The sequence below is a fragment of the Erythrolamprus reginae genome, chromosome 2 (assembly GCF_031021105.1).
Source record: "Erythrolamprus reginae isolate rEryReg1 chromosome 2, rEryReg1.hap1, whole genome shotgun sequence".
Taxonomy (NCBI): Eukaryota; Metazoa; Chordata; class Lepidosauria; order Squamata; family Dipsadidae; genus Erythrolamprus; species Erythrolamprus reginae.
In genome coordinates, this window is record NC_091951.1 from 165,329,892 (window position 1) to 165,342,527 (window position 12,636).

A 12,636-nucleotide genomic window follows, 5' to 3' on the forward strand; every position below is an offset into this window, starting at 1 on the left:
GTTGCAGCCAGGCCTCCCAAACCTCAGCCCATTTCTTCTGCAGCCAGCAAGGCTTTTCTGAAGGCTTCTGCAGGCGACAACAGAGCTCCAGATCGATCCAGAGCTTTGCTATTGGTTAGAGTGGCCTTCAGAAAAGGCCTTTAGGAAAGGCCTCTGAAGCTGATAACAGAGGCCCGGATTGATTCAAAGCTCTATTATTGGCTAGAGAGGTCTTCGGGAAAGCTTTGCTGCTGCAGAAGAAATGGGCCGAGATGTGCTAGGCCTGGTTGCAACTATCTGAAGGTAAGTAGTAAGGCAGCTCCACGTTCATTTCATTTCCAAACTTCCAATTGGCCTGTTAGGCCAGGGCAAAAAACAGCCCAATGGGCCTACTGGAACTCGAGGCTTCAGTGAGGCATGTGCGCATGCATTCAGGACAGTGGCGGGGTGATTGTGTGCACATGTGTGGGGGAAGGGCATTGCATTATGGTTGTGGGCACGTGTGCGCAAGCTGTTGTGTATGTGTGTACACCCTTTTGGCACCCAAGCCAAAAAAAAAAGGTTCACCATTATTGCTCTAGAAGATATATTTTTCCTGAGCATGTCCACAAGATGTTCTCCAAAGTGTATTTGGTCCCCGAAGATTAGGGCTTCAGCTTTAGGCTGTCACTGTTTGCCTTCCATTCAGCTGCACTGTCGCTGGATTGAAATATAATGCATCATAAACAGCCGCTTTCCTAATGCCGTATTAGTCAGTGCAACCTTTCTTCTTCCAGCTCAGGCAAAACTGAGACTTCAGCTGTCCAGAATAAATTGAAGAAAAGACACAAAATGTTTACCAATGAAGCTTAGCAATATGAAGGGTTTCCTTTCTAAAATATTGCCTGGGAAAGGCAAGGGATAAGGAAACCATCAGAAAGGGTTGCGTTTTATACAATCCATGATAAATAATGAAGGATAAGGATTCTGTTTTGTCTACAAATACAAGAAACTGCAATTGTAGGGGACTCTACACTAGTAAAAAGCTGTTAAGTAAATACAATCCTGGTGCATCTTCTTGAATGTTGTAGAGTTGAGGATGGAGAAGTAAATGACATTAAACCTCTTTATTTTTCAGCTGTTATAAAGAGCCAATTGCTATTTCCACGAATGCCCAGCGAACTCAAGAAGCAAGGTCAGCTAGTTGTATAAGTGACTATGCCATTAATGTCGGTAATAATTTGTGGGTTTTTTTTTTTTTTAAAAAACCAGTTACATATAAAAAGTGCAAGAATATTCATTTCTTTATTTAGAAATAATAAAATAAGACATAATATATATAAAAATCTGTACAGTCCATGAATTGTGCAGTACATTAGGAAGACTTTGATACAAAAGGCTGCAAGTAAGGAAACCATAAGGGAGAAGGATTGTCAAATGCCGATAGTTTTGTTCACCTTACAAACAGCTGCAGGAGAGAAATCCTTTTATGAGAAGAAAAAGGAGTTCTCTTAGGTTGCCCATGGGATGGCAACTACGCAGCCCTCTGCTACTTGAAAACAGTTAACAGCAGCCAACATTTTTTTTCCAAAAGACGTTACAGTACTTCTCAGTTTTACCTTGTTAATTCCCCCCACACACACAAACACACACTTAAAATGGACATAAGAGGACAAAAATAACCACTTCAGAACCCTTTGTCTTGGCCAAAAGCATGCACAAGAGATGGAAGAGCAACTGTGGTTTAACTATGTCTTAGCCCCCAACCAAAATAGAATGAGCTTAGTGATTTTTTTAAAAAAATAAAATTTTGCACACCGGACTACAGAGGAGTACGGTAGCAATAGCAATTCATCATCTTTCTCCTGCTCTCTCTTGAGTATGCCTTATGTAAAACAGATCCATATATGAAGGGCCCCCATTCAAGTATTTTTGGCTTTCTTTTTTCAGGGAATAGGAAAATTACTGTTTGTCCCTGACCTCATGTTTGCAGCTTGGTGACTTGAGTGAGCAATTCACATTCCAGCAAAATCAGTAGGAAATTTCCCATCAGTGTAAGTGGTCAATGATTGCATCACAGATCTATATTATCTCAACTCTTTGAACAAATGCCCTTTATGATTAGGTTTAATTGCCCTTATTATGAAAATAACTCGTTTGTATATCTTTAGAAGGATCATGGGACCCAGGCTACATCTCCTCAGGCATGCTTTTGTTTGTTTTGTTTTAAAAATAATTATAGAGACATGTTAGGGCCATTAGGTACCATGATGTAAGAACTTTCTTTGGAGAAATTCCCCTCCCCCCAACACACACAGATAGACACATATACAAGGAAAGACAAAGGGTTGCTTGAAGAAAAAAATATAATCCAACAGAGTGCAACTGATTATTCACTCTCATCAAGTCTCCAGCAATCTGACATGAAAAAAATGCCAATAGCAAGGGGAAAAACACAACAAAGTTAAACATCCATGCCTAAATAAATAACAAAAATAACTCATTGCATTAGAAACCCCATAAGGCTTGCAAATATTTGCTAAAAACCATGCTAACCAGCAGCATCGTAGGTCCTAAATGATGCCAACTTGACCTTATCTCCTGTCATTTTTTTCTTTTTCTTGTTAAATGGATTTCTATTTACATTTGGCTTTAAATATGAAAAAATACTTGATAAACTTTATAAAAATGTACATTATTTGTTTTTAAAAATTTGAAAACATAAAACCCTGCATCTTGGAAATCTCAACTCTGCGCCAAAAAAGAACATTTACGGTTTTTAGAAAAATCCCTTTCTGAGTGTGTTTCTTTTAAAAATGAATATATATTGAACACTTTGTCAACCCACCTTTCTAGTTCTGCAAGTGGGAACTTTGTGCATTTTGGAGTAGCTTCCTCCTCACTTTGTTTGACGTATTACTAAATACTCTTTGGTTTGCACTTTATTTTCCTTTACAAAAATATATATCATGATAGCAGCACAAATCACCTTCAATTGCTTTTCATTTATTTCCCTGACTGGGCTCCAGTCAGGTTGCCATGCAAATTTAACTCTCTCCATAGAGTGTGGTTGTTTTCTTAAGAGTTTAGCCTCAGCCTATGTTATAGAAACAATATTTGGATAAAGAGGAAGAGCAAAAAAACCAAACAAAAACCTGTCCACAATTAACAGATTTCTCGAGATTCAAATCCATCTACTCTGCTTAAATTCCATCCTCTCTGGGAAATTGCCACTGTCTCCAGACAGAGCAATTGGGACACCCAAATCTCGCTGGAGCTCTGTTTTTGCCAACAGTACTAGACCCAGAACAAGCTATTTTTAATGGCATACAGTGAGATTCAATACTGTAAAAGAATCTGGAGTGTGATCCCTTTGTGACACCCTTCTTCTCGGCCTTTGGAGAGGACTCTAAGGAAGCAGCTAAATGGGTACACTTGATCTTAGAGGCACAGATAAAGTGTTACAGCATTCTTGGCCAGGGACCCAAAAATACCATGAAAGTCATGGTTCAAAGGCTTTGGTAGAGCTACTGCACCCACTGATCACCCTAAGACGTATCACTCATTAAATTCCCCCAAACAAGGGGAAAACTTTTACAGTATTGTCCACTTCAAATAATGTTCCCTTCAGCAGAACATAACGGCACACAGTCATTTTCCGTTCCCCTATTCTGGTAAGGGGAAGTTATGCCAAAAAAACTACACAAAACCACTGCATGGTGAATCTTGCATCAGATTATTCCATGTCAGTTTCTTGTCTCTTGAGACCTTACGGCAACTGTGCTCCTATTACTTAAGTTAACCTACATGGCTGAAAAAACGCTTTGCCAATCTCTAACAAATATAACAGAGAATAACTCTACCTTTGGTTACGTGCAATGGTGCATTTCTCCTAAATGTCAGTCTGCTTCTATTATAGGCTTACATCCTAGACCATACTTTGGAATGTATGCATGACTTAACCCTCAATTTTATGCCACAGTTTTTTGGTGTTTAACAAACAGGAAAGAACAGGTGTTTGGTTCCCTGGACTCAACTTTTTTTTCTTTTCCTTTAAAAATAAATTGGAAGCTTATTACCTATATCTAGATTTGTTATCAGTCACAATCAAGCAAATCTTGGTGGTGGTATTTCCCTAAACCAGGGCAATGGTGAAAAAAAAAGACTGTTAATTGTACACTAAACCTGATTTTTGGAATAAGGTGCAGTAAAAAAAATACACACATGAAGGACCTGAAGGGGAGGAAAAATAGTCTGAAAGCAGCCTGTTGTATTTAAATAAAAAGTCCACTGTGCAAAAATGTGCATTTTTTTCTTTGGTATTCACTTAGGTAGTTTGGAAATCAAAACATATATTGGGTGAAATGAATCTCATGCCATTTCCTAGCACTATTTTATTTTAAAAAATAGCTTGCTATAGGCTACTACATGACCTTGTGTTACATAAGAATTTTCCTGTAACTGGATAGTCGGGAAGAGAAATTGATTCGAGGTACTAAACTACTGGCCTCAACAGACAGATTTCCCAGTTTGCCAGTCACTTGATTGATGGACAGAGCTTTAGAATAAACAAATTCAAGACTGGGGGAGGGGGTTGTCCCCTTTTTTTTCTGTTTAAAAGGATCCATATATATATAAAAGGAAACAAGTATTAAACTGCGACAAAAATAATTACAGTTTGTGTTCAAGTAGTTAGCAGCAATTTTTAAAAAGAAAAAATAAACCACAAGGCAAACTCTTGCCTTGGTTATGCCATTAAAAATGTTCTTGTTCCCAAGGGAGAAGCATTTGGGTAGGAAAAACAATGGATAACAAACAATAGAGCTCAACCAAAGCTTGCCTGCAAGTTCAAGTTTTGTAAAAAATATATATACATAATTTATTCTACAACATATGTGCCTTTTAGCAATTAATAGACATAGTGCTTCAGGTTCCAAGTTCACGCCTTGCTGTACCTACTCTGAAGACAGCACTTGAAACCAGCTCAGGTTTTGACTCCTTAGGGCTGCTTGCCCATCTGTGTCCAACAGTACCATCAGCTGAAAACCTGTTTGCAGCCACTTCTCAATGCAGCGTGCCCGTTATGGTGAGATACAGTTTAAACATTGCAGAAAGTATTCTCCCCACACAGTCATATTTCAGACTCTCGCCTTAAAGGTCTTGGTTCTAGGGGCACCCCTGCTTGGCTAACATGGTCCATCTCTGGATGAGTGTCTGTACTTGTGCTCTCAGGCACCCCATTGTCACTGTCTTCTTCCTCTTTGCCTGCAAGGGCAACTTCATTCTCATAGCAAAATGAATTTGCATTCGAGAGGATATATTTTTTCTCGGCTAAGTCTCTGGCACTGCAAAGGGGCGTATTCGGCACTTCGTATGTTTTGTGGAACCTGGAGTAATCCACTTTGTAGTAGTTTTTTTCTTCAAACAGGACCGGCTCATAGCGATGGCCCCACAGAATTTCATTTGCTAGATATGAGCTACGGCACTGAGTGGTCATAGCTGTGGCTTCCACCATGCCTTCCAATATGACCACAATTTCAAAGTCTGCATTGTCCATATCTTGCTTGCATAAGTCATATAAAGGGCTCTCTTCATCTATTTCATGGACAATTGTAATGGGCGAGACCAAAAATATACGGTCTATCCCACTGTCAAACCCAACGTTGATGTCTATTTGATCCAGAGGGATGTATTCTCCTTCGGTGGTGATCCGAGATTTGAGGAGCTGAGCTCTCACATGTGCCTCTACCAAGTGGCTTTTGCGCAGATTGCCAACCCTCCACATCAAGCAGAGTTTTCCATCTCTCATGGCTACCACAGCGTTGTCACTGAAGATGAGTGTTTCATTTCTCTTTTTGGGTTTCGCCATCTTAGCCATGACAGCGCCAATGATGAAGGCATCAATGATGCAGCCAACTATTGATTGGAAAACCACCATGAAGACTGCAATAGGGCACTCATCTGTGACACACCTGAAGCCATAGCCGATAGTGGTCTGCGTTTCAATGGAGAACAGAAAGGCTGCGGTAAAGCTGCGCACTTCGGACACACAAGGTTTGTCCGTTTCCTCTAGGTCCCCATGCAATAAGGCAATCAACCAAAATACACAACCAAAGAAGAGCCAAGAGAGGATGAAAGCCAGACAGAAGATAAGCAACATCCATCTCCAGCGGATGTCCACGCATGTGGTAAAGATGTCTGCTAAGTATCGTTGACCTTTTTCACCCACGTTAATGAACTGGACGTTGCAATGGCCATCCTTCTTGACAAACCGGCTCCTGCATTGTTGCCTGGTGTGTACTTTGCTCTTCCCATTCCCAAAACCGTTGGCCACTGCCATAGTTGCCAGCTTCATACCATCCTCTTCCGAGGAAACGATGCTGTAGCGGTTGGTTCGCACGCTGCCCATCGCTTCCAACGTGGACTCTGGTGCTTCTGCTTTAGAAAACAGTCTGAGTTTCTGCAGAACTCTTTGGAGAAACAGTTTTGAATGTTCTCGTGAACACACTCAGATGAAAAAAAAATGAAGGAGAAGCTGTGCCTCCGTCCACCCTTGACTATGCCAAGGAGAACTTCTGATATTCACTGATAATCATCTACCAGGAAGAGACATGACCTGTAATAAGAGGGAAAAAAGAATCAGCAAATGCTAGAAACTTATCTCTCTTTCTCCCCCCACCCATTTTTTAAAAGAAATATTATTCCTGGCATGCTCAATTTTGTTTACTCAAGGAACACATAATTTATTCAGTGGTAACTTAGTATAGCTGTAGAATCAAACTCTCCTGAAAAGAAACATCAAATATCCTGACTATAGCATCTATATCCTTGCAACATAAACAGATCAAATGTTTATATTTTTTTAAAGTACCATAATGATATTATTCTAAAATTGTATATATCTCAGAAAGTGTTAGAGATGCCATCTAATTCCTGTTTGCAAAACAAGACAGCAAGTCTTTTGAAATCATTCAGCAATGGGATTATTCTGATAGCACTTTGGCATTGGAGGTTCAGCTTGTCAGATCTGGCTTAAGACTGCTAGAAACCTTTCAAGTGATATCAAAGGGAATTCTTTTTTAAAGACCAAATATTACACTGCAACCCATAACCCTTGCCAAGTTTTCTGCTTTCACACAATGTTGAGATTTTGGAATAAAAACTCCAAGTTTCTTGTTTTAATCCATTTTCAACAGGTTTGATTTTCCTTTGAAAGCTTTTTCTTTAAAAAGTATTTGAAAGCAATAACTGAATATTATTTTTATTATTTTTACAAAACTCTATTTGGATTGTGAAAGCAAAGTAGTTTCATGGGAGCTAATTTAATGGAATGAAAACTACAAAATGTATTAAATATTTAATGGAAGCCTAAACAAGACCCAAGAATAACTTTATGAAGGGAAGGTTATATATCTTTTAATCACTTGCATTTTTAAGCTAATGGGTATAACTCAATAAGCATGTACCCCTTGCTGTCCACGCAAAAATAGATGGATGGATGATAGATAAATAGAAAAAAATATCGAGATTAAGGGATGTAAAGCATTTAATGAGCAAAATAAAGAATAACCCTGATTTTGCCTTATTAGTGACATACAACAATTAAGGACCCTGATTGGGATCCATGTTCTAATGCAAGGACAAGATACAAGCAACCAATTAGCAGCTAATCTGCATCACATTGCCTACGTATTTTAAAACACGCTTCTTTATTTAACTCTTCTTTGATGACTTATGCCTTTGATTCTTCCTAAGCAATGCTATTAAAATATCCTTCAACCAAAATAGAATTCTACAAGACAAGTGTGTATTTTTGAACCCGAAGAGCAAAGGAGCTATGGTTTCCAATCCCCTAACCCGCAATGACTGACAAATAAGGATCATCTAGCTCAGGGGTAGGCAAAGTTGGCTATTCTATGACATGTGGACTTCAACTCCCAGAATTCCTGAACTAGCATGATTGACTCAGGAATTCTTGGAGTTGAAGTCTACACGTCATGGAAGAGCCAACTTTGCCTACCCCTGACCTAGCTAAAGAGTTCTCATATACTGGTTCTCATATACTGGTAGTCCTCAACTTAAGACCAGTCGCTTAATGACCACTATTAAAAAGTAGTAAGAATGGGTCTGGTCACAACTATCATAATTTACGACTGTAAGCATTATGGTTGCAACTCGAGGACTACCTGTATTGAATATATTACATTCATAACTAAAGTATAATTGCTTTCAAGTTTGCTTAATAGTGGGTGGGTGTCCTTGGCATCACATGTTGCAAACATAAGACTCATAATTTTAAGCCTGTTTAATCAGAAGAAAATACCCTCTGGGAATATCACGAGTCCCATGCAGGCTTATTTAGAAGTAGACTATTTCCGGCATATGTGACTATAGCTTTCTAAATACTGAAACCCCAGCAAACATTTAGTTTTCTTCCATAGTGAAATGCATCCATTTCACATTTTCCATAAAAATCCAAAGATTTAAAAATGCAGGAGGAGACAATGCATCGATTTATTATTTTTATTCTTTTATGTCAAATCTCTTATTCAGAGCCCCCTTTCTATAGTTATACAGACGGCACATTCATAATGTGGGTACCTTTAAAAAAAATACAATTCCAGAGACTTAGATGAAGAAAAAGAAAAATCATTGATTTAAGTAAAATATTACTTAAGCTTTTCCAATGTGTAATAGTGGTTAAAGTGTTGTACTACAATTGGGAAGAGCCAAGTTCAAGTCTAAATTCATTGTGAACATTTATTAAATGACCTTGAGCCAGTGACTTTCTCTCAGCCCAATCTATTCCAAAGAGTTGCTGTGGAGATGAAATGAAAGGAGATCTTCATGTAAGCTGCCTTGAGCTCCTGAGGAAAGGCAGGATATCAAATAAATTACACACAGTAACAATCCGTGTGCCATAATAACAGTTTATGCCACATGTTTTAGTAATCTAGAACTTTAACAAGAGAAGGGGAATTTCTTATCTATTATGGCCATCTAATCATATCGTACAATTTGTATATTATACAAAGTTTTGTACAATTTTCTGGATTCCACCTGCATATATTATGTACTTTAGGGATTTTTTTTCTAAATAGCTGAATGAGGAAAATATAAATCAGAGGTATAAGCAGAACTCAATCCTGGTTTTTGATTAGTAAATTTGTGACCTGCAAACTTTTTCCTGCATTATTTTCTGACAACTTCCAAAAACCCACAGTTTTGGGAGGGGGGGAGAGGGAGGATTGGAGAGAGAGAGATGTGAGAGAAGAATCCTTGGATTTAAAGCGGGGGAAATGCATGGGACATAGGATGTCTATACAGAATATGATTTTACAAAGCCAAATTGATTTATGGGCATTTATTCAAATACATGCCAAGAATAAACTATCAGCACTATAATTTGGAAGCAAAGTCTCCACAGAGGTCAGATAAAGTGACCCTTCAAGAAAAAAAAACTGGACTACAACTCTACAAGGCTTTGAGACTTTATCTAGAATTTTGGAAAATAAAGTGTTGGCACATCACATTCAGTTTATTACAGTCTTGGCTATTTTTCCATGATTTACTTTTCTTTAAGCATCAAGAAAAAGCCATGGGGTCAGAGGTTAACAATTGCACACAATCTCCAGATAAGGATGAAAAGTGCTTTGTAAGAAACTGTTTCCAATAACAGAATGTCATTTCTTAGCTGCAGAAGCATTTCTTTCCCTTCCTCTTCTATCACAGATGCATAATCCATTCAGCGATGTAGCCACATGAGCCCGGTTATCCAAAATAGGGTATCAAGCATCATGCTTGACAGTGCATTTTCCTCATATAGCTGCAAATATTTACCAAGACATATGTCATCAGAAAGCTTATGTGTCCCTCGAGCCCACCTGTCTCTCTTTTCTCCTGCCCACCAGCAGACATCCCACACTCCACTTGGAGAAAACGCCAACTGAATTGTGAGTCTACATGCTACAGAACTACACCATAGAGCCGATTCTTTCACATCCCAATTTTTTTTTTTAAAATGTCTGGGACTAGCTTCATGGATCAGCTCAGTTTTCTTAAGCCCTTCTACAGCTTTAGAAAAGGAAAGCCAATCTTCTGTTTAGCCCCCCTCCCCAATTCAGATTTTGGAAGTTGGAGTCTGACGGAGAGTGTGGAGAAAATGGGGTACATAGAGCTGATAGATTCTGAATCCAAATCAACTACCTACATAGAAGCTTTAGAGCAAAAACACAGCAGAGAGAGGCTGATGAGATATTTTAGTCACCAAAAGGACTGGGGAGGGAGAAATAGTTAATGAGCATATAGCAGTTATTTCCCAGTTGCCAGCATACACCTCTACTGAGGCTGTTCCAGGCACATGTTGCTAAGTGAAGCTAACTGCTCCTTGCCGGTGCCTTTGAGTAAACAGAATGGCTCTGAGCAGAGAGTTCGCATCAATGCTCTTTTCTTCTAAGTCTGCCAGACTCTGCAATCTCCCAGTACTTGCTGTCTCTTCATCCATCTCCATTCTATGGTGTGTGTTTTTTCCCTCCATAATCAAAGCATTAAAAACAAACAAAAGTGCCAGCAATGCTGGCAACATACCTAGCCAGCTGTTTGTATAAGAAGAGGATGACGATGTAATCACAAATGACCGTGTCACTGATAAGCCACTTTTTGTAGGTGCAAATATAGAAAAAGGGCTGAATATGGTGTTGCATATATGCATGCAGCTGTATACAGCTGTACATATGCCTAGGAGAGAGGCTGACCCAGCACAATCCGGAAAGCAGAAATAGCCCCGTTAAGAAGAGCTTGATAAGAAGAGGTTTGAATTGCTCACAGTAGTCCTTAAAGCTGCTTGAAGCTGTTCCCAACCAAACATGCCAAGAATAAACTATTTTTCCGATGGCAAAATCTGTAACTGGCTTTAGCATAATGAAAATTATTTAATCTAAATTGGGGGGAGGGAGAGAAATCTAATGATTCAAGTTAATGTGATGCAATCTCTCCCAAGCTGTAAAACTCTCACCAGGTTTTGGAGGGGGGGGGTTGCTTCCAGTTCTTAGCACCTATAACAACATCCATCTCCCTCTCTCTTCTTCTCTCCCTCTCTCCAAAAAAAGGGAAAAAAGGAAAAATCCACTCAAGTCGTCTGTGCATGATGAACAACAGTCAGCATGTGGTATTTTAGGTTGTTGTGAAAGATAAGAGCACTGGGCAAGGGCTTAGATGCTGTGACCTTTTCCTGAGTCACAGCATTTTTTTTAATTTGGTAATCACGGGCTTTTAAAAAAGGAAACAGCAAAAATAAGAGAGCAACCACAACGAGCAGCTTTCTTCGCTAACTTCTAGGCAGAGAAGCGCTGCAAAGTCGGCTTCGTGCAGCGAAAACCTACATCGGCGCAGTTAGGAACGAGAAAGTACCTGGAACTACTTGGCCAACTATCCAAAGGGGAATTACAAGCAGCCGCTAATAAGCGGGAAGTTTAGCAAGAGGAAAAATCGCCCATCAGAAACTGATTTTTTTTTCCACCCCAACACTCAGAAATATTATTGTGGGGTTGGAATTCTGCATCCAGTAGCAACAGTTCCCAAAGTATTTGTCCAGCTTTCCAGGTTCTCTTTCTTTCTCCTTTAGGAATAATAATAATTAGGTGTTCTCCGGAAAAAAAAGAATCTCTTCCTTACCTGCGGGTGAGTTTTAAGCTACGCGAATGAATGACTATTAGGAGCAAGAGCGTAAGATCCAGAGAAGCATGCCGAAGGTCCGCCGCTAACCGCTGCACCTCTTGCAAATGAAACAACTTGAATAAAGCTACTGCCTTAGCCCGAAGGACCCATGTGATTTTTAATACCGGCTCGCGTGTCTCCACCTCTTTGAAACCAAACCAATGAGAAGCGAGGGGGGGAAAGTGACATTTAACTCCTGGGCAGCGCGCAGCTTCCTTCCAGTTGCGCCGCGGACTCTTCGCGGGAACCTGCAACTCCGCAGAACGCAAAAGGGCAACGGGTTATCTGGGTCTGCCGGGCGCAGTGTGGGAAGGGAGGTGGTGGGGAAACAGAGTACCTCGCGCTCCCCACCCCCCGGGAACCAGGATCCGCCTTCTCCCCGATATTTTGCCTGGCTGGAAATCCTGCGCTGTTGCTACCTTGGGACTGAATTGTGTGAAGCGGATGGTGGTGAGGAACGCGAGGGGAGGGGAAGGAAAGGCTGGCCGGGTAACTGCTTAAGCCGCGGAGACCCCCAAGGCAACGTGGCGCTGATGGGCAGCATCAAGAGAAAAAAATAGAGAATTAATGGGGGGGGGGGCAGTTTGGTTTGGAATAGCAGAGGTGTGTGTGGGGGGAACCCAATGTAGGTTTGGCTTATTCGGCCAGCGGGCTGTGGACGGCAGGGAGCTCCACGCAGCGAAACTGGACGGAGGGCTCGCCAATTGTAACAACCAAAGAACGGAGGGGGAGAGGGGAACTAACGGGGGATTGCCATGAGGCAGGGAAGAAGAGTTGTCCCGAGGTCCGGATCTTGAAAAAAAGCCTGCCGGGGATCCCACAGGTTGACCCTGCGGGGAGTTTGGGCCTCGACCCGTAAAATCAGCTTCTGCAACAAGTTTAGCAGGTGCAGACTGCTGCGGACGCACCGTTAAGGAAAAAGAGAAGCATCCTGTTGAAATTGAACATTGCGTGTTTTGGGGG

The 12,636-nt window shown here is 40.5% G+C and overlaps 1 protein-coding gene across 1 annotated transcript; it reads right to left on the reverse strand.

Moving 5' to 3' along the window:
- Positions 1–1,246: 1,246 nt before the first annotated feature.
- KCNJ2 (potassium inwardly rectifying channel subfamily J member 2) lies at positions 1,247–11,739 on the reverse strand. Its single transcript, XM_070740262.1, has 2 exons — positions 11,632–11,739; positions 1,247–6,574 (listed from the first exon to the last, which is right to left on the reverse strand). Exon 2 carries the CDS (start codon positions 6,365–6,367, stop codon positions 5,090–5,092), a length of 1,278 nt encoding a protein of 425 aa, XP_070596363.1. The 5' UTR covers positions 6,368–6,574; positions 11,632–11,739; the 3' UTR covers positions 1,247–5,089.
- Positions 11,740–12,636: the final 897 nt, after the last annotated feature.

Coding starts and splice junctions, on each gene's coding strand:
- KCNJ2 (XM_070740262.1), bottom strand. CDS start 6,367: ATGGGCAGCGTGCGAACCAACCGCTACAGCATCGTTTCCTCGGAAGAG.